Source organism: Myxine glutinosa, chromosome 11 (assembly GCF_964187855.1).
Source record: "Myxine glutinosa chromosome 11, kmMyxGlut1.1, whole genome shotgun sequence".
In the NCBI taxonomy this organism is placed as follows: Eukaryota; Metazoa; Chordata; class Myxini; order Myxiniformes; family Myxinidae; genus Myxine; species Myxine glutinosa.
In genome coordinates, this window is record NC_136271.1 from 30,740,242 (window position 1) to 30,762,954 (window position 22,713).

At 41.5% G+C, this 22,713-nt stretch overlaps 1 protein-coding gene across 1 annotated transcript in view; it reads left to right on the plus strand.

Moving 5' to 3' along the window:
• LOC137436105 (laminin subunit alpha-5) overlaps window positions 1-22,713 on the plus strand; it is a 196,992-nt gene that overhangs the window by 21,505 nt on the left and 152,774 nt on the right. The window contains exons 14-25 of the mRNA XM_078786514.1: window positions 3,242-3,379; window positions 3,595-3,644; window positions 3,863-3,965; window positions 4,661-4,713; window positions 5,623-5,728; window positions 10,798-10,897; window positions 14,512-14,659; window positions 15,017-15,146; window positions 16,421-16,557; window positions 19,055-19,167; window positions 19,692-19,842; window positions 21,938-22,101. Of these exons, the coding sequence (XP_078642640.1) occupies window positions 3,242-3,379; window positions 3,595-3,644; window positions 3,863-3,965; window positions 4,661-4,713; window positions 5,623-5,728; window positions 10,798-10,897; window positions 14,512-14,659; window positions 15,017-15,146; window positions 16,421-16,557; window positions 19,055-19,167; window positions 19,692-19,842; window positions 21,938-22,101 (1,393 nt within the window). The remainder of the gene's footprint in view (window positions 1-3,241; window positions 3,380-3,594; window positions 3,645-3,862; window positions 3,966-4,660; window positions 4,714-5,622; window positions 5,729-10,797; window positions 10,898-14,511; window positions 14,660-15,016; window positions 15,147-16,420; window positions 16,558-19,054; window positions 19,168-19,691; window positions 19,843-21,937; window positions 22,102-22,713) is intronic.

Genomic DNA, 22,713 nt, shown 5'->3' on the forward strand with positions numbered 1-22,713 from the left:
AAATTGCATATTTTAGTATGATAAACGTTACAATCTCCATTAACAATTTGTGATTTGGATGTATTTATTTAATGTAAAATTTACACATCCCATTTTGAAGGTGCAGTTGCAGTTTGTGTCCTCGATCTTTTTATTATTTATTTATTTGTTTATTTAACAATACAGTGCCTTCAGAAAGTATTCACACACCTTGACCTTTTCACATTTTGTTGTGTTACAGGCTGCATTTTAAATGGATTAAATTTAATTTTTTTGTCTGGTCTACACAAAATACCCCATAATGACAGAGAGAAAACGTGTTTATTGAAATTTTTACAAATTTATTCAAAATGAAATACAGAAATATCTAATTTACTTAAGTATTCAGTCCCCTGAGTCAATACTTCGTAGAAGCACCTTTTGCAGTGATTACAGCTACGAGTAGTTTGGGTATGTCTGTATCAGCTTTGCACATCTGGGTTTGGGGAGTTTCTCCTATTCTTCCTTGCAGATTTGCTCAATCTTTGTCAAGTTGGATGGGGGGTGTCAGTGAACAGCAATCTTGAAGTCTTTCCACAGATTATCAATGGGATTCAATCTGTGCCACTCTAGGACTTTCAGGTTCTTGTTTTGATGCCATTCCAGTGTTGCTTTGGCTGGATGCCTGGGGTCATTGTCCTATTGGAACGTAAATCTTCGCTGCATTTTAAGGTCTTTTGCACTCTGAAGCAGGTTATCCTCAAGGATTTGCCAGTATTTGGCTTCATTCATTTTCCCCTCTATCCTTCCAAGTCTCCCAGTCCCTGCCGCTAAAAAGCATCCCCGAAGCATGATACTGCCACCGCCATTTGGGGTTCAATTTTCATCTCATCAGACCACAGAAACTTTTGCCTCATGCGCTGAGTCTTTCACGTGCCTTTTTGCAAACCCCAGGTCTGCTGTCATGTGCCTTTTTCTAAGGAGTGGCTTGTGTCTGGCTACTCTCCCCTAAAGCCTAGATTTGTGAAGTGCTGCAGAGACTATTTTCGTTCTGACAGGTTCTCCCATCTCAGCCAGGGAACTCTGTAGTTTTTCAGAGTGGTCAATGGGTTCTTGGTCACCTCCCTGATCAAGGTCCTTCTTGCCTGGTTGCTCAGTTTGGTCGGTCGGCCATCTCTAGGTCTGGGTAGTTCCATATTATTTGCATTTCCTAATGATGGAGCTCACTCTGCTCTTGGGAACTTTCAACACTCTAGAAATTGTTTCATATCCTTCCTCAGATCTATGCCTCCTCACAATTCTATCTCAGAGTTCTATGGACAGTTCCTTGGACTTCATGGTAGAGTTTCTGCTCTGACATGCACTGTCAACTGTGGGAATTTTTATAGAAAGGTGAGTTTCTTTCTAAATCATGTCCAATTAATTGAATTGGCCACAGGTGGACTCCAATGAAGTTGTAGAGTGGATAAAGTGGATAAATTTCTGGCATCTAATTCGCTGCTGTATCCATAAACTATTTTTTATATTGATCTCCTAAACTCGTTGCTTGTCTGGCCATTATACTTGTCTACCTTCATATTTACTTCTACCTTATTTACTTATATCTTAATGTTTGCTTGACAGGTTTGTTTTACTTCAACATCTCTTGATATGTAACCCATTAAACCGTAACTTTTTATTTAGAAAACCCAGTTAAATTTTCACTCCAGTGTGATGTGACCTGACGTTCTGCTAGGTTGAACATTGAGACTCAGTTTCTTGATACTTGATACTTTTTGATAACTTTTTTAGACTTTGACTTTTTAAAGAACTTTAACTCTAACTTTCTAAGAACTACTACTCTCTAAGAGCTTTTATCTTTTTAAAAATTTTTAAGTTTGATTTTGTTTTGATTTGATACTTGATACTTGATACTTTTTGATAACTTTTTTAGACTTTGACTTTTAAAGAACTTTAACTCTAACTTTCTAAGAACTACTACTTTCTAAGAACTTTTAACTTTTTAAACTTTTTTAGTTTGATTTTGTTTTGATTTGATACTTGATACTCGATGCTTTTTGACTTTTGTATTTTTATTTTTTCGATTTTTTTTGATTTGACTTGATACTTTTTGATAACTTTTTGAGACTAACTTTTGAAAGAACTTTAATTCTAACTTTCTAATAACTACTACTTTCAAAGAACTTTTATCTTTTTCTAACTTTTTAAGTTTCATTTTGTTTTGAGACTTTTTTAACTTTGATACTTTTGAGACTTTTTGTCTTGATACTTCATACGAGACTTGATAAGTTTCAATGTACAATCTACCAAACCAAATGTAATCAGATCTCCCCTTTTCCTTTGTGCTCTTTGCTCAGACATGCTTCCCTTTTGCATTACCGTGGATATCATTTATTAACAGACAGTGTAAATAATCCGAATACAGTACCAATGCTATGTTTAAGGGCAACGTATCACAGAGGCAGGAGTTAACAAAATTGCATCAATGAATTCAAATCAGTGTTCCAAGATTGGTCTCCTCTATCAAGTTGATTTCACTATCCTCGCCATCCCCAAATTGATGTTTTAGCTCGAAGCATAAGCATACAGGAAATCCCAAAAATGAACATCAATCTGGCAGACAGGCAGACCATCCCAGTTCATCTCAAGAGGGAAGATAATTGTTTGAGGAAACATAAGATGGAACATACATTTGAAGAGACTCCATGATGTGGCACAACTGCTGAGTTATTGGAATGTCAGGCAGCACCAGAACAGTTGATCATCTAGCCATGTGTTCACAGAACACCATCAAAGTAATTGCACACAAGCTTTTCATCAGCTTTGTGTGCAGATGCTCTTTGATGATCAAAGAATGGTGCCACTGGTGTGGTGTAACTAACAGGTATCCCTGGTCCTTAAAGTGTGGAAACAGGTTCTGCAGAGCAAAGTATACAGGTATGTATTCTTCAAATCTGATGGCACATTCGTTGGGATGTATTGAAACACCAATTATGGGTTAGAACAGTGGCAACATAATCAGAAAGAACTAGGGGATGCATTTTATGCGGATAAGAAGGCCATCCCTCATCCAACCGATAACAAAACGGTCCATGTTACAGTCATAGTCAAAGCTGTGATTGTGACATATGGAGGCTCTGCAATATATGAAATATCTACACACCAAGGTGTACTAGGCATTGTCAAAAGGTGTATTCCATGACTTTGGCTATCGCTTAATTATTGGATGAAATAGAGAGAATCCTTTTGTTATTATAAGTCATATGTGTGCACCTGCTTACAGGTTGTGAGTGCAGCCAGGAAGGTTCCATCTCGTTGGAATGTGATGCACAGAGTGGACAGTGCTTGTGTCGGTCGGATGTGACAGGCCATCGCTGTGACCGCTGTATCACTGGCTCGTTTGGATTCCCTACTTGTCAGAGTAGGTATCTCATAACATTTACAAACTAGAAAGTTCATAGAACACCATAACCCATGCAGTCTTTAGAAAAAGGACATGGAAAGGGTCTTATAACTGGTAGTCTATATATGTATCTATGGTGTATATGCATATATATACGTATATATGTATAATATGTGTATATATTAATTAGCAAAGTCAATGCCTTTCTGACTTTCATATTCTGGTTTCTTTAGCTCACACCTGTAATCCTGCGGGTTCCCGTTCCACTGATCACGAAAATATGGTAAGTGATTGGTCGTTTAGCACTATTATTATTTTTTATTTCATCCTTTTATTTGTTGTCAGATTTTATAATATTAGTTGAGAAATAGTTTGAGCCTCCACAAACGGTTTGGCATGAGATGCCATTTATTTGGTTTATTATACGATTTTGTGATTTGCTTGCGGATGCGTGCTAATATACTTGAAGTTATTGTGTGCTAACATCCATGTGGCCCGCAGTCCGCATGCAGGTGTCGAACTAATGTTTTGGGACAAACCTGCAGTTCTTGCAAGCCCTTGTTTTGGAACCACCTACAGTGGGAAAATCCATCTGGATGTCAGGGTAAGTGTGCAGCAAAATAGTTATTATCTAGCTACCTTATTTCACCTGGCAGTCTTTTGACCTTCATTTTATTCCCTCACGTTGGTGAACACACAAATTGTTTTTGATTATTCAACCTCTCCTCTCTGTCCCCTCTCCAAGCAAGCCCCCTGCCATTCTCTCCCATCGCCCCCTGGACACCCACCCTTCATCTGCACCCGTAAGACTCATGCCCCATCTCCTAGAATCCTAAGCTATTTCTTTTGCAAAGCCATTGAGTCCCATTATTTGTCATTCATGAATTCATTGGGCAAATCCATTGATCAGTTTCCTTTCTTCTCTCAAAACAATGACACCAGTTGCAGATGCTTGATTATCATGGGCTGGGGAAGATGTGGTGAGGGTCATGTGTGCTTTAAACATTATTGATTACTTCTGCCAAAACATTACTGCCATTACTGCCAAGATTACTGCCAAACAGGCTTAATCTTCCCGACCTCCTTGGCTGTTCACTATACGGAATTCTTTACGAACTTTCAAAGAATCGATTCTCAAATAGAAAACTTCGTGGGTAAGGAGAAAATTAAGGAATGATCTCCCGTGATTGCTTCCAAATGTGTCACTGTTGCAGTGGCTCATCATATAGATGTTTAGGTTGGAGTTGTGGTTGGTCTAAAGAAGGATAGAAATAGTCAAATTGCATATGTGTCCCACAGGTTGTGACTGTAACATGAACGGCACCATTGGAGGACATGCAGAATGCAACCAGGTAGAGTTCTGAACCTATTCACACACTGACATAGGGTGTGAGTGTGTTTCATGCTCCTCTCATTTAGAATATACTGTTTGTTGCTTTAGAAAGATAAATATTTCACCATTTTGCTGACATTCATATATCAATTTAAAAGATAAAATCTTTACATAAAATTGACAATATTACAGAATTCACATTTTGTGATTGTGGTTATATATATTTATATATATATACATATATATACAGTATATACATATATTTATTTATATATATATATATATATATATAATATTATATATAAATTTATATATATATATATATTTATATATATATATAATATTATATATATATTTATATATATATATATATATTTATATATATATATATATATTTATATATATATAATATTTGATTATATATATATATTATAAAATAACTAAATTAAATTTTATTTTTTTTTTTTTTTATCACGGATTTGCCATTGGTTATTATCATTAGTTTGAGTCAACCATAAAATGTCATCAAGTTTTTCAGATTATCTAATCCTTAAAAAATGTATTAAAATAAAGCAAATGATTTTGTCTGCTTGGAATGACTTATGAATGATCACAATGCCTTGCAAAATCACTGTCTTGCAATGAAAGATCATTATTTTGCAATGAATGACCACTGTCTTGCAAGAGACCACTCAAGATAGTAACATGGATGAGCTTCCAAGTCATTGTCTCTGGTTTGGCAGTGTTACTCATCTCTGCTCATCACAGTCTCTCTGCTCCTTTTAAACATAATGAGTGATACTGAGAGAGTGGTTCGATGACTCTGAAGGTCACCAAGCTTGTAAACACGGCATGTGAATTTATACAATCTAAAACAAAGCTGTGTGAATGCACAGAGAAAATGACTATGATTGTGTGCTCTGTGCAGTTCACGGGGCAGTGTCTCTGCAAGCCAGGAGTCACCGGTCGCACCTGTGATCAATGCCTGCCTGGTTACTATTCCTCGCTTGGTGCCAGCTATTTTGGCTGTGAAAGTGAGTGTGACGGAATACTATACTGCAGCATGTAATAACACATAGCAGAATACAGGAGGAGGATCTGCGGGTGATAATAGATGCGGGGGTAAGTAAACACACAGTGCTTCTTGAGAGATAAGTCATAAATTAAAAGAGGTAGTGTTAACATTGTGCAGGAATTTAGTGGAACCTCACTGAGAATATATTGTACAGTTTTGGTCACCACATCTAAGGAGGAAATAGTTGCCCTAGTTCAGTGCAGAGCAACTACAGACTTGGCATTTAATATGGAATTTTTTTTTTCTTGACTTGGGTTTACTTTCTGAACTCAGTATATCAATCTGGTAAGTTTCTTTTACCCTTCGGTGATGTCTTTGTTGAAAGAACCATGTCACTGATTGTCTTTCGCAGCAAGAAGTCAATAACAGGATTATATCACAGGTGGCGTGACAAAATGCAAGGACAGGTACATTTGACGATTGGCTTCACAATCGGGTATATAAGGGTTGTTGCGTTCTGTATTAGTGGAAAACAACTGCTGCACATCTACAAAAGTTATGTCCGCTTCCGCTGGTGATGGTCCTTCAACTTGACAATGCTGTTTGTCATGGAGTGGTGGCTTTACGAAATTCTGGCATGAAACAGCGTGCTATTGCTCGGCAGTATGGCATCACTCAAGGTCAGGTGTCAAAGATCCTGAAACGAAATGCTCAGAGGGGTGTCGCTACTCCAATACCGAGGCCAGGACATCCACGCAGAACCACAAGGAGAGATGATCGCCAGCTGCACCGGTTAGTCTGCAATGGCCATCCCAAGTCAGCTAATCGGCTTAGGGCTGAGTGACAGCAACTGACAAATGTGCCTGTATCCTGAAGGCTAGTCAACCAACGACTGGTTCAAGCAGGCTATCGTGCCAGGCGTCCCCTGAGAAAGCCACGCCTGACCAGACAACACAGCCAGCGCCAATTGCAGTGGCCCAGAGAGCACCGTCAATGGCAGCCAGGACACTGAAATCACGTGATCTTCAGTGACTAGTCTAGATTTCTGGTCTATCGTCAAGATGGCCACGTCAGAGTGTGCAGACAAGTGCATGAAGCCCACAACGAAGATTGTATAGTGCCAAGAGTCCAAGCTGGAGGTGGTGGGGTGACCGTTTGGGCTGCTTTTCATGCAGGGGGCAAAACTGACCTGGTTGTTCTGAATGGAAACCTGAACCAGTTCAAGTACAGGGTCATTCTGGAAGAAACATTGTTTCCATTTGCTCGTGCAGCCTTTCGAGGAAACTTTGTCTTCCAAGATGACAATGCACGGCCTCATCGTGCTCGCATGATCCAACACGTTCTTGCTGGCCGTGGTGTAGAGCATATGGAGTGGCCTGCCACGTCCCTGGATATGAATCCGACAGAGAACTTGTGGGCAGAATTAACGTGTCAAATCGACAACTTGGACCAGCAGCCTACCTCTGTGCGTGAATTGCAGCAGGCTATTGTCACTGCATGGCAAGAGATTCCTGTCCAAACCTTGGCAAATCTCGTGAACAGCATGCCTCAACGTGTACGTGCTCTCCTGAATGCTCGTGCGGGTTACACGAAGTACTGAACTGTAATTTTACTGTCCGTAATCCCAGTCATAATTTAGCTTTTGTTTTTGTTGAAAAAAAAATTGTCTAATGTGCAAAATAAAGAGATACTTCTGGAAAACGTACAGAAGTTTAACACAGTAAACACAGGAGACTATTACAAAGGTATCTGATAGAGATGTGTAAGAAAATGAAGGTTATAGACAAAATAGATGCAGAAGGGTTTTCAGTCAGGGGCCATAACTAGAGATTAAAAAAAAAGGAGAGTTCGAACAACTCAGAGGCATATTGGTTACAGCGTCTGTTCTGAGTCTGGGAGGTCACCTGTTCGAACCCCGGCCGGGTCATACCAAAGACTTTAAAAATGGTACTTGTTGGTTCCTTACTTGATGCTCAGCATTTAAAAATGATAGAGCACAGGCAAACTACCACAGGTCGGTAATAGCTAGCGCAGGCTTTGATGGGCATAATGGCCTTCTCCAACGTCAAGTTCCTTGTAAGGGAACTCATATTATAAGACCAGGATCTTTCACTTTGAGGGATTAGTATCCCTCGAAAGGGAGTGGCAGCAGAAACAGTAGATAGGTTTTAACTGGAATTCAATAGGTACATTGAGGTATTGGGGGAGGTGGGGTACATGGATATTGTCCGAAATGTGGGGTCATGATGGACCTGATGGCCTCCTCCATTGCCAACGTTCCTTGTATTTTGTTGTACATTCATTCTACAGCTGATTGACAAGATATCTCTGTAGTTTGGTGGTATTGTACTTGCTTTTTGAAGTCCTCTTGCCTGGGTCTGATTCTTGTTACAATCGAATCTGATGCCTCAAAGTCAGGACATTGCAACATACAATACACTTGTCTTTTTAGAATGGGAGTTAAGCCGGCTGTGCTGTCTGTTGTTGCTCGTGGATATTAAATGCAATGATGTATTTGGACAATAGGAGCCCATTGTGTGATCAGATCCTGGTCGCTTTCCATATCTCTTCTTTAACCCGAGGATTAGAGTCCTAAACATCAGCTTATTCTATGCAGGCAGAACAATGCACCTACTTCGTATGCGGTAGCACTACAAGGGGGTAAGTTTCATGGAGGGGTAGGCATGATAGCTTGGGTGTAGCTGTCTTATTACCCACGCCTGAGGAGAGGGTATTGCATTTGAGTCCGTTTGTCTGTCTGTTTGTTTGTTTGTTTGTTTGTCTGCACAGAATAAATATGATTTTCTCTGCAACCGTTGGTCCGATTAACAGGAAATTTTCACCATAGGTGCAACACCACCTATATAATTTTTTAATGATAATTATGACGTCATAGGTCACGTGGTTCGGCCGCCATCTTGGAAAAACCGAAAAACTTTGCACCTCTATATCTTCGAAAGCGCTGAATAGAAAATATTGAGACGTGGCTCATTGTAAAGAACTCTCCATGGGGAATAAAATATGTTAATGATGATGTCATAGGTTCCTCCATTATGACGTCATAATTCGACAAGTACAAAACTTCATCCGATCAAGATGAAATTTCTTGAGCATAATCGAGGAATAAATTAGTTTAGAAAAAATATAATGATGATATCATCGGTCACGTGGTTCGGCCGCCATATTTGTTTTAACACAAAAGCCTTAAAAACCACTGAAAATACATCCTGGCGAGGGTTTGCAATCTCTGATTGCTCTTTTTTGTTTGGGTTTGTTTTGTGATCCAACTAGAAACTACCAACTTGCGGTTGTGAAGGCAGGATGTTGCATCAGTGCGAACATTATCCTTTGAGGGAGATGTTCAGCCAGGTGTCCCAACTACAAGCATTTGCTGGTGGAACTTAACAATCGCACAATCTTTTACAAGGACGCCATTGTATGTTGTGTGCCAGACCATGAGCCAACTTCCAAATTCCTGCCCGAAGCTGTCACCTGCAACTTAGGCGAGGTCAACCGATCAGTTTTATGCAAGCTTTGCTACTAAAATCTACTTTACCCAGAGAGCTCAATGACACATCTATAGTGATTGTCTTCAATACTGAGTTGGACAATACTGAGTTGAAGAAGGAACGGCCAAGGGAAATCAATACAAGAACCAGAACAACAAATCATTGCAAGGTCCGCCAAGAGCTCACAATATATAAATACAGCTATGTTTGACAGCAATTTGCTGTCTGCACCAAACAAAATTAATCTAACAAACACTTGCTTAAAGTGTAAAACAAGTGAACCAGCGAAGTGCACAGCAAAAGGCAAAAAGGGACTGGTGGTATAATCAATAATTATAAGTAACATGAATTAATATATTCAGTACATTGATGAAAGTGCAGTTGAATAATTATTTACACATTAGGTGTATCGATAAGGTAATCCTTACTATAATTCACAGGCTGGTATGTATTTGTTAGTTTGTGTGTGTTTTTGTTTGTCGTGCTACTCCTACAGTTCTGGCCGGGCCAATTACATCCAGACTTGCTACATTTGATCAGCATGACCCCAATTAGTACACAGGGATGTTTTTAATCTTTGCCAGTCGTCTTGGAGGTGAGAGAGGAGGGAACGCAAATGCTCAATGTAAATGTGTATTGGTTAGCGCCGCCTCCAGGTTGAAGAGGGTATTACAAGTCCCCAACCTGTACAGTCCAGTGTTCCTGTCCTCACGTTTTCCAGTGCAGTGAAGTGGTTTAAATTTTAAGCGGAAGGCATGTTTTTGCTTCATGCACATAACCCGGGTTATTTTATTTACTTGAGGCATCTGTCAGTTACCTAAACCCAACCCAAATAAAGATATATGTCAGAAGCAGGGCCGGATTTACGCACGGGCAACCAGGGCATGTGCCCCAGGGCTTCCACCACCAATGGCTCATCCAGGATTATTGTCATGATATCTCTATACAAAATAGCCAAACTGTGGCTTTTGATTGGATGTTTGGATGGATGGATGGATGGACTATATATTAGTAAATCGGTGGATGGACCATCGAAGGAACGCCTTATACCCATTGGCTGCACAGCTGATGGCTTCGGCCACCATGTTTGTGCTTAGGTCAGCCACCTGCGGAAGCGTTATGCAGTATTCACAATCGTTATGGCTTCCATTTCAGTTTTCCCTTCAGTGTAATGCAAGGTTGATCTTTTCTTGATCTTTTATACCCGCGTTAATTCACCCCAGATCCACTTTTTTGAAATACCGACTTCTTTCCTGGAAGTCCTAGCAGTTTCCATGTGTTTTATACCTCTCCCACCCTCCCCCCCCCCCCCTTTCCATACCTCCTACCCCCGAGCCCTCTCCCTCCCACAGATCTCCCGATGTTACTGTTCGCTGCTGTTGTACTTGTGTGCTTTCCTCTCTCTCCCCATCTTGTCTCCCACTCCCTTTATTTTATGTTTTGTGTGTCCCATTTTTTGTGTGATTAGTGTTAGCTCTTACACGAGCCTCGATCTTGTATACAACAAAAAAAAAAATTACTTATCGATCTGTGTTGCTTATTGTACAATAAACAACTGATTTGTATCTTACCTTGGCAGGTTGTGATTGTGATGCTGGTGGTTCAGTGGACCTCAGCTGTGATGATGTGACCGGGGCTTGTACCTGCCGACCAGGAATGACAGGTCTTAAATGTAACAAGTAAGAGATCTGCACAAGACATTGTGATGGACCACATGCCAAAGGGGGCAGTGTTAAAGCCTCAATTGAACTTGCAAATGTTTATATCAAGGCAGGTTTCAATAGCATTGTTTATACTTGAAAAAATTATCACAATACTGACATCCTTCCGCCCCTTTTTTCAAGGAAAATAACTGTTTTTTGGGAAGCAATTAAAGCCAAAGGACTCTATAGATGCTTGGGTAGTAAATCTACCAAAAAAAAATTCCTGGTAAAGTGGGAGCAAAAATAGGAAAAAGTAAAATGTTAATAAATCAGGTAAAAACAGATGAAGAATGTTGGAAAAATAAGGATGATTAACAAAGATGTAACTCCCGTAATCACTTGTGTACATACTAGGGCATGCCCGTACTATATCTATATCTAAAATTATATCCCCCCCTCTATTTACATGAAATGGTTTGGTCCATGAAATGTTTTGGTCCATTCGCAACGCCAAAGCGAACGGCGAACGCTTTACATGAAATGGTTTGGTTCATGAAATGTTTTGGTCCATTCGCAACGCCAAAGCGAACGGCGAACGGCTTGCGAGTACAGTGACAATCCCCCCGGGGTTTTAATTAGTTTTAAAACATCGTTTAACGCCAACATAGCGCCAACATAGTTTGCCGACGGGAAATAAATGAATACGCTCTCAAATGTGCCATCCGAGGCAGAGTGTGTGCGCCACGTTCGGCACACGCGATAGCTCGCTGCTCTCTGATTGGTTGAATCGTTTTTTGGACATAGCTCGGTAACTACTTGTCCGATTAATATGAAACCTTGAAAAGGCACATCCTCGGGTCCCCAGCAATATACCTGGCAAGTTTAAAGTATATCGGACCCGTGGTTGTCGAGAAACAGCGGTCACAGACAAACAAACAAACGTACAAACGTACAAACAAACAAACACACAGAGATTACTGGAATTATAGATAGATAAATCCACTGTGGTGTATAATACGCGGGGCACTTTTTCAGATAAAAAAAATTATCAGCAATTACCAGTTTATATGTATAAACTGCATCCCAAAAATGAGGTCCAATAAAAATGAATTCCAGCTCAGGAGTGTGTTCAGTTATCAAGTGTCTTGTAGAGTGCTTGCCAAGTGGCTTAAGTACTCAAGCAAGCACTCCATTCAAAACAGTTCATATGGAACGGCTGGCTTGACAAGCTGCTTGGTAACTGAACACACCCCTGAGCTGTAAATTTATTTAAATCAAAAGCAGTGTTCTGCTGATCTATGTATGGAGAGAGACATTTCAGATTGTGTTTAATTCAGCATAACGGATAACTTCTGACTTGTATGAAACACAATATGATGAAAGACATGTTGAATGTACCCAGCAACTCTTACTGAGTGATATGTGACATCTATCAGATTAGCACAGTAAGAGCTCCCTCGTAACTCTCTCGTCTTAAACGAGTCATTAGGATACGGTAATTCTCATTGGTCTCGTGTCGATGCGAGAAATCTGGAGAAATAGAACTTTGGCTTTGGTTCTCGTGGATAATACGCTCCCCAAAATTTGATCAGATATTTCTGGAAAAAGTGTGGCTTATACACGAGTGATTATGGTATTTCACAACCCCCACATAGCATCAAGGTAATGAATGAATGAAGCACTCACATGAAAAATTTCCATATCTTTACGTATATAAGAGCGGATCTGTTTATGTGTTCCGCATACGTTTCCAAATCCCTGGGCCAATTTCTCTAAAGTTTGTTGTACTGCATTATTTTTCACACTCAGAAGGTCATGGTCTCAAATATCAATACAAACTTTCAATTCTTAATCAAATTAATGTAAAAACATAAAATAATGGCGGTTTGGGCGATTGAGCCCCATCTGTTGGTTGCCTCCTTTGGCCGGGAGAGGAGCGGAGCTTGAACTACGCCTGCTGAAGGTTAATGCTCTGTCGGGAATCAAACCTTTTGCATTTAAATATTTGTTTTTTATTGTGCAGAATGGAAATTATTATACAAAGGGTGTGGGACTAGGTAATCCTGCAGTCACGTAATCCTGTATGACCTTAAACGTGGCAATGAAAAGGCCTTTTGACCATAATTTGTTTTCACCATAAATTGCCTTGTTGCAATTTTCCCGAGTTCTGGGAATTTTCCCGAATAAATTCCCGAGTAAATTTTCCCGGTATATATTTATATAGTATAAAATTATAACATCCATTTCTGGGCTCAGACGGTTTTTTTTCGTAACCCGATATTGATCGGGTGTCCCAACTTCTTTACCATATATCCAATGTTGAGTTAGCAAATCTGTGGGACCCACTTGGTGAACTTTCAACAGGAATGAATGAACAAATGAATGAACTCACATTCATATTGTTGCGGATCCCAGGCTCGTCGATGTACTAAGGGGGGTTTAAGCCCTGCTCCCCCTCGAACTCCGGGTCCACGAGGCTGCCAACCACAACTACACTAGTGGTGGACAGTTTGCTAAGCAATTCCAGCTGCCGAGCCCACAGCTACGCGTGGAAGGGTTACCGGTCACCACCCGAATACCTCCAGACACACGCAGCTGTGAGAACGGGGACTGAACCCTGCATGAGGCACGCTGATCCTGGACGCCCGAGCGGTTGTGTGTCGCTTAACTCGTGCCGTTAACACTATCGAACCCGATCGAGCCGTTTTAATTTGGGGCGATGCTAGGTCAATATGGAAAGGACGATGACGGCCAGGTTGGTAACCAAAACACAGTATTTATTCACAGTATTTACAGAACATGGACAAAGCGAAGAATCTTAACGGCCTAACCGAGGTTCCCAGACCAGGGCCCTCATTCGTTCGGGGAAGGGAAGGAAGAGGGTAATGTGCACGAAGCGCAGCCGCTTCATGCAGCTCGCCCAGATGGGCTCGTTGGACGGAAGCTCCGAGAATCGCTCCAACCTGGGACACCACAGCCGGAGATGATCGCGGCAGGGACGACGATCGATAACGTGCACGTAGCAGGAACCCGATGAGCGCTCAGTCTGCAGGAGCCAAGTGAGCGAGGGAGAGTATAGCAGGAGCCCAGTAAGAGAGTATCTCAGGAGCCCAGCAAGAGAGTCAGAGCGAGAGCGGGGAGTCTGGGCCGGGTTTTATAACCCCCCGAAACCCCACTCGACTGTTCCACGGGCCTCCATTGGCCGCCTGGGGTCATGTATCGTGACAGCCCCTCATTGGTCACACTCGGCCACTCCCTTTAGCTCCCATTGGTGACAGCTCATTGGCCACTTCCTCGGCTACTCCCTTTAGCTCCCATTGGCTGCTCACTGCTCCTCCTTGGCCACTCCCTTTAGCTCCTCCTTCGGGCCTGCAACGCCTGGCCTAGTCCCATGACGAGGCACTTTAGGCTTCGATGAGGCCTACTATTATCCTGCCTGCCTCAACGCATATCAACGCATCCTAACACCGGAAAGGGGGCTATGCTTTACATTTAATAAGAAATAACTCACTATACGAGGCTACATGTTGTGGTGTAACTAACTATGGGGGGGTTGCCTTTATTCACAAAACCGCAACAATATATTGAGTGGGTACGTTGGGAGAATGGCATGTATGTGGTGATTCTCTCTCTCTTCTCTGTGATTACAGACTGCAGCCTGGTTTTTATCTACCTGGTGCTCAAAACTGGCGATATGAGGCTGAGGCCGCAGTAGGTCCAAAGGGCCATCAACTTCGAGTGGAAAACTCCATGACTGGCTTTACGGGCACTGGATATGTCACGTTGCAAGGATCGCAGGTCAGTCACACCTTGAATCTAACTGACAATGAGGTGTTTCGAACAAAAATGTGGTTCAGTGAAGTAAGTGATGATGTATGGTATAAATAGAGTAACTATAAGGAAATATAGAAACGAGAAGAGGGCATATGGCCCGTATTGCCTGTGTCACATCCACATTCCGCATGCGTTATTTTTATAGGTAAAGTAAACTGTATATTCCGATTAACATGATCTACCAATTTACTTAGTTAAACACTTACTATCTATGTCTTCTACACTTAACATACACTTAAGATTTGTATATTTCACATCAATAGTTGTTTGTGGTTGAAATGGAGACAGTTTTTGTGCCTCATGCCTGGATGCGTGTGACAGGTACAGGCAATATGGAAGGTTGAAGTTGGTACTGGAAAGGTTTCACTTTTCTCAGTTGTACTTCGATGCATGACTCAGAATGCCAACCCAGTTATTGGCAAGATCACATTGTCAATGGTGAATCATCCAGGTAATTGTACTACCTATTGTTTGGTTTCACTGTTTGTCCAGTCAAGCTAAAGAAGAGGAAAATATTCAGGAATGCGAAGGAAGAGGAAACGTTTGTCTGCTAGTTTCCAAAAGCATTTCCTAATACAAGCTTTCCTTGTTTTGAATGCGGAATGCTTTTTCTAAGCTTCTGCTAATATTATTGACTAGCCGAAATCCGTGGAACATCCACGGAAGGGAGGATGTGGTGTATGGATAGAGTGTACCATTATGGATGGCATAGGGGATTTGCTTGTCCAAGTAAGAGTTAGGAAGAAAGATGAGAATGAAGAGTGCATATATGAACAAGGATCGCCGACACCGGCACAAATGCATGCTCTGGATTGTCCACTCAGTGGACGGCTTGCTGTCGCCTTCGCCCAGCAGACGCCAATACGATGGCGTCGTAAGATGGCGTCGTATCGGCAGTTAATCGGATGCTTTTGGGCCCCAACGTCGGCTAATTCAGATTTTTCGAGTATGGCTGTATGTGATAAACAAAGAGCGCGGTTCGTAGATCGTAAATCCATTAGTGCCGTGGGCATCGGGTCACTGGGTGCGGCGTAAAAGGGATAACAAAGGCGAGTCCTTACGCTATTATTATATAGACTAGCCGAAACACGTGGAACATCCACGGAAGGGAGGATGTGGTGTATGGATAGAGTGTACCATTATGGATGGCGTAGGGGATTTGCTTGTCTGAGTAAGAGTTAGGAAGAAAGATGAGAATGAAGAGTGCATATATGAACAACGATCGCCGACACCGGCACAAATGCATGCTCTGGATTGTCCACTCAGTGGACGGCTTGCTTTCGCCTTCGCCTGTCCAATCAGCGGATGGCTTGCTTCGCCTTCACCCAGCAGACGCCAATATGATGGCGTCGTAAGATGGCGTCGTATCGGCAGTTAATCGGATGCTTTTGGGCCCCAACGTCGGCTAATTCAGATTTTTCGAGTATGGCTGTACATGATAAACAAAGAGCGCAGTTCGTAGATCGTAAATCCATTAGTGCCGTGGGCATCGGGTCACTGGGTGCGGCGTAAAAGGGATAACAAAGTCGAGTCCTTACGCTATTATTATATAGATTACCCTTAAACACCTTTAGGCAGCAGTAATGCGACTGAACCTGTGTTTTTTATACCAAGGTTGTGGCTTGTGTGGTATGATATAATTTTATCTAATACCCTTTGGTTTGTGGTTCAAACTGGATCTTTTCCAGACATGCAGTAAATTGTTTTTCTTTTCCTGCTTTCCAGGCAGTAATCAGAGTCATGAAGTGCAGTTCCTTGGTGGTACTGATGATGACTGGCGCTCCGTTAGCCCCTCAGCAGAACCTTTTGTGCTGACACCAGGCGAGTGGGAACTTTCGATTGAAACCACGCATCTACTATTGGTAAGTCATCCAATCACACACAATTACCTCCACCACCGAATGTGGGCGGAAGTTATGTTTTCACCTCTGTCTGTCTGTTTGTTTGTCTGTGAAATGGATATCTCAAAAAGTTATGGACAGATTCGGTCGAAACTTGGTGGACAGGTTGAGTGTATGCCAAGGACGAATCGATTAGATTTTGGTAAAAATCCAGATCCGGATACGAATATATATATTTTATTTTCAAGTGATTGTTCAACATTGAGACAATGGGACCTAAAACAATATATAATAGCACGATATATCAAAAAGTTGTGGACAGATTCGGGCGAAACTCGGTGGCTAAGTTGGTTCGGTGATAAGAACAAGCCAGTTAGATTTTGGAGGTCCAGGTCCAGATCCGGGCCTATCAGAACCAGAACCACCTTAAAAGGCAATTTTTTCCCGCAGAGCAGGGGTTGGCTTTTTTGGGGCACCGTGGTCCCCTTTTTGAGGCAATGTTTTATGGCCGGATGCCCTTCCTGCCGCCAACCCTGTTTGTCGCCTCTTGCGACACACAGGGAATTACCAGTGAACTGGTACTCAATTTGCCGACCTTGGAAGGATGACAGGCTGAGTCAACCCCCTTGGCGTTAATTCAACGATCGACCGGGATTACGAACCCAGGATCCTAGGATCCCAAGCCGGCACCCTAACCGCTAAGCCAACACCAGCCTATCAGTGGGATACAAAAAGTAAACAGTTAAGTCTGGCTGATGTATGCGCTCTCCGGAGTGCCATTGTAATTCTTTATGTGTTACTCACTGCACATGCATTGCTTGGTAGTTATTATGAGTTATTTGTGTCTTTATAGTAACATGGCTCGTATTATTTTTTGTGATGATAGACACAAGCTGACAACTAATTATTATTGTCTGCCATTGATTATATTTTCTGAAATGCATTTTGCAAACTCTATGTTTTGGTCTGTATATGCAAAGCTGTGCAATAATCTGTGCAATAATCTGTGCAACAAGAAGTAAAATAAATAAAATGTCATAGCCCACATGGTTTTAGAATTTTTTCTGTATGCAGTTAAAGGCTGTGGTCAGTCGGTTATCTTTGGTCGGATTACAAAATCAAATCTTTTGCATATGTATCCTCTCATGTATTGCCTTTGTGCCAAGTTTGAATGAAATCGGACAATGTATGTTCAAGAAATGGTTGGAGACACGAATAAGTAACAAAATAGCTGCCAGTCGGCCATCTTGGATCTGATCTCGAAACAAAATGACGTGCTTATGTAAGCCATCATTCATTATCTGTGTGCAAAGTTTGAACAAGAAAGGTAAATGCATGTCCAACATATGGTTGAGGACGTGTTCAATACTGGGTTTTTTAAACTAATATGGCCGCCAGTCTACCAGTCGGCCATCTTTGATGAGATGGCAAATTAAAGTGAGGTGCATGTGTATGTCGTCATGGACTGTGCTTGTGTACTTGTGTCAAGTTTGAGTAAAATCGGACCATGCATGTCCGAGAAATTGTTGGGGGCATGTTTAAGTAACAAAATAGCTGCTAGTCTGACATCTTGGATCTGATCTGGAAAATTAACTTACGGGCAGATGTAAGCCATCATTCCTGATCTGTGTGCCAAGTTTGAACAATATTGGTAAATGCATGTCTGAGGAATGGTTGAGGACGTGTTCAACATTGGGTTTTTTACAACTAAAATGGCCTCCAGTCGGCCATCTTTGATCGCATCACCAAACAAAATGATGTGCCTATGTATACTGCTATGTATTGTCTTTGTGCCAAGTATGAACAAAATCGGTCCCTACATCTCCGAGATATGGTTGTGGATGGACACATATGGTTGTGGACGTCCATCACAGATGGACGAGACCCAATCCATAAGTCCCCGTTTCGGACTAAGGTCCACATGGCTAATTTTCTGTGCAGCACAAGCACTGTACATTTATTATTATGTATTTGGGGAAGCAAGATAGGTCAGTTGCTGGTGTGCTTGCAATTGAGCTGTTTATTTTTGGCCTCTGTAGCCATTGGTAATTGACTCATCTAAAAAGGGCTGTTCTGTTGTACGTGCTGCATCTTGGAGTATGCTTCTTTGTGTGTATTTTGGGTTTGGACATCAAAGCCTTCAAAAAGTTTCCATTTCGATATCAGTAAACTATTGCGCACCTTAGTTCATTCCCTGCATTGGTTCAATTGTATAATCAACACTAAGTGCAGTACGTGGGGGGATAGGGGGTGCTGGTGTGTGGCAATGCCACACGAATGAAGGGCAAGATGGCCTCCTCCTGTGTTCAGGTGCCCATGTGTGTTCAGGTGCCCATGTGTATGTTATTTTAAGCTGAAGGTTGCTTTCCTTGACTTAAAGGCACAGATGGTGCAAGGTAAACAATACAAACTGGATATGTATTTTCCTAGTTAATGAAAGTATTCTGTTTACATTTTTGGTCCTTTTTAGTGCATTTTTATTGTACAGCCTTATATTGTGGCACTTTGTTGTTTCCAGGACTCGGTGCTTTTGCTTCCAAGCCTGCAGGATCTCGCAAGCACACCTGTGTTCAGCAGGCCTATTGTCCAGCCATGTTTGCTTCACCCTCCTGCCAACATATCTACACACTTGTATGGTTCGCACGACAGGCCCAATAAATCGTTTATCCAATTGGAAATCATTTTTAATAAATTTTTAACATCACATTGCAAAGTAACAATACCAGCATATCCTTGACATCGCACTTTACTTCGGTTATATATATGTGTGTGTGTGTGTGTGTGTGTGTGTGTGTGTGTGTGTGTGTGTGTGTGTGTGTGTGTGTGTGTGTGTGTGTGTGTGTGTTTTTTTTTGTTTTTTTTTGTATACTGAATCGAGGCTCGTGAAAGAGCTAACATTTATTTCACAAACAAACAAACAAAACAAACCAGACAAACAAAATATACAAAAAGAGGGAGCGGAAGACAAGATGGGGAGAGAAGGGGAAGCACACAACCACAACATTTGAGAGCAGGGAGAAGTGTGGGAGGGAAAGGGCTTGGGGGCAGCAGGCGTGGGAGGGGGAGGGGGGGGGGAGGAGGGTGTTGAAATAAAAGCACAGGTATTTCACAAGATAAACCTAACATGAGGTGGTATGTGCACTCCCTTTTGTCAGGTGTGTTCACTACAAGCATGTACCGCTGGCCAGTATGCATATGATGCAGCTTACAGTAGTGAAGAGAGTGCGTCAGAGTCCGTCATCTTGGATAAGATTTCCACATTCTGCACTGATAGAAGTGAATGCAGAGAAGATTACTGGAAGGAAGGTGATTTGTGTGTGTGTGTGTGCACGTGCATGTGTGCACTTGCGTGTGTGTCTGTGTGCATGTGTTTTCTCTCATTATGTGGTGGAATTGAAGATGTGATGAATGTTTTATGTTTCATACATGTCTGGAATGTTTCACCATGAAACCCATTGGAAATCTTTTCCTACAAATGTCCAAAATAATGTCAATTTAAACAAGCATTCTGAGTACTGCGCTGCAATACATGTCCCCTAACAAAGTTCAAAGTGCCATAACTTTGTCAAAAATGATCGAATATGCAAATTTATGCACGGTTGATGCTGGTTTTCAAACTTGATCTGAGGTATGCTGAGACACGTGTGTCACGCCTCGCCTCGTTTATAAGCCCGCAAGGTCACTCCGTGGAGCGGCCTGCACGTATTGCACTGTGTGAATTATATATATTATTACCAACTCACGGTCTGAGGTACTAGCGATTCAAGAGATATCCATTTTTTTATGGTACATTGGAGAAGCCATTGCGAGGTTTCTTCTTCCTCAGCTTGGCACAACTCTGTCAAATGCGATCGAGTTTTAAAAGTCAGAATGTGACCAAATCTGTTTTATTCGTTTGTTAATATACCTCAGCTATTGACAAATCTTAAATTAGAATTTTATTTGAGGTTAAAATGACCGCGACAGGTCGTGTCCAACGATGCTTTGTCTGTACATGTGATAAATAATTAAATCCGCACACTTGACGCCTCTTCTTCTTCACGCAATAACAACTTCTAGCTTCCAGACCGTACATCAAATCATCATGAAATTTTGCACCCTTGTTACTCTTCATAACTTCTACTATAGTATGAAGTTTCACGTCGATCAATAAAGCGATTGAAGAGATATACATTTTTAAAAACATATTTTCGTTTAATTAACGATATATGCCAAACCACGTGAGCTATCGCAAATTCCAAAAAGACATTTTAGTAGACTGACATGCGAAACAGATCTGTGAAGTTTCCCCTCGATTGGATCAAATATGAGGGAGGGGCTCGGTTTTAAAGGTTCATGCTTTAAAACGTCATAACTCTGAAACCATGTGACGCATGACGTCATGCTCGCTGACTTTTTTGTTCGTCATGGGTATGCGATTCGGCCTGCAAAGTTTGGCCTCGATCTGTTCAGCCTTTGCAGAGAAAAAGGGGTTTTCGTGTTTTCACGAAAAACAATATGGCGCCAGAAGCACGTGACCTGTGACGTCATAATTACCATTAAAATATTCTACAGACCGAGTCCCTCATATGGTGAAAATTTAATCTCAATCGGTCTTATTATTGCAGAGAAGTTTGTTTTTAAAGGAAATTAAAACTTAAAATGGCACTGAGTTAAGGATCATCAGAATTACCAAAGTTCAAAGTGCCATAACTGTCAAAAATGATCGAAACGTCGTGAAGTTCGAACTTGATCTGTAACTTATCATGAGGAAACGATGTGCCAAGTTTGAAATCATTAGCATTAAGCGTTTAGAAAAGAAGTCCGGAAAACTGTTCTTTGCGTGACGGACGGACTGACGGACTGACGGACTGACAGACTGACGGACGGAGGGACGGAGGGACGGAGTGCAAACCTATAGTCCCCTCCGGTGTACACCGGTAGGGGACTAATAAAGCATCAACTCAAAATAATATTGATGAAATGACGCAATCATTCTTTCCTGTCATTTTGAATGAAATTATTTTTTTCAACCTGAGCATATCTCGCTAACACTACGGGAACAAGTCCATTGTGAATAGTTCTGAGACACATGTGACCGACGATAATAATATAATAATACGAGTAATAATACAAGTTCCCTAACAAGGAACATCAATGCATGAGGAGGCCATTCGGCCCATCAAGCATGCACAATGGTTGCCAACCTAAGGTTGTTTGCGCTGAGAATCAACCAAGGAAGGGGCACATGCCATATCTGAAGTCTTTGATATGAATTTGTCGGGTTCGAACCACCAACCTCACGGACTTAGTGTGGATACTCTAACCATTACACAACCGAGTCCGGTGAATGATGTAAGGATCTGCAGTACGAGTTGAAGGTCAGGCATGTTCTGTCCTTACATAGCAATGTCCTTGGCAGGTTGAACTTCATGCCAACATCCCGAAGCATGCACGTGGTCAGTATGTGCTTTTGGCCGAATACACGAGCCTCACCGGATCCCTTCAGAAACTTTTGGTGATTGAGAAGAGCCCGAAGCATCATTTGCCTTTCGGCATCTTCCATCTCGCACCTTGTGGATACAGGTCAGGGATGTGAAATTGTCTATAAATCTGGCGTTAAGTTATCTTGTGTGATCTGGGTTGATTGTGTATTTGTAATTTATTTAATATAAAAGGAAAATATCATGTGAAAGCATGGAGGCATGGGAAGGCGGGTGGGGGGGTGGGGGGGGGGGGGGAGGTATAAAACACATGGACACTTTATTGACTTAAATCGACAAACACAATAGTTGTTTTTAACGCTGATACATAATCTACCATATAAAACACAGTGTCAGTTTGTGTGTTTGTACAGATGTCTGTCCCCCTACATAGGGGTAGGTTTTAAAGACCAATCTTTTAACACGAATGTTTCTTCACTACAGTCTAATATTTGAGGATAAAAAAACTCGAAAAACATTTTCCATAAATGAGTAATTATGTCTCTTGTATCGGAATTGTAGATGGTGGCTTGTAAACCAAGTTTTAAGGGCGGTGTACAGAAGCGTTTTAAACTCAACTGGACTATGTCCAGCTGAGTTTTTGTCGACACCCAGTGTCCGTCGTCCGTCGTCTGTCTGTCTGTCTGTCTGTCTGTCGTCTGTAAACAATTCGACGTCTTCGCCCTAAAAGTCACAAATATTGATGAAATTTGAT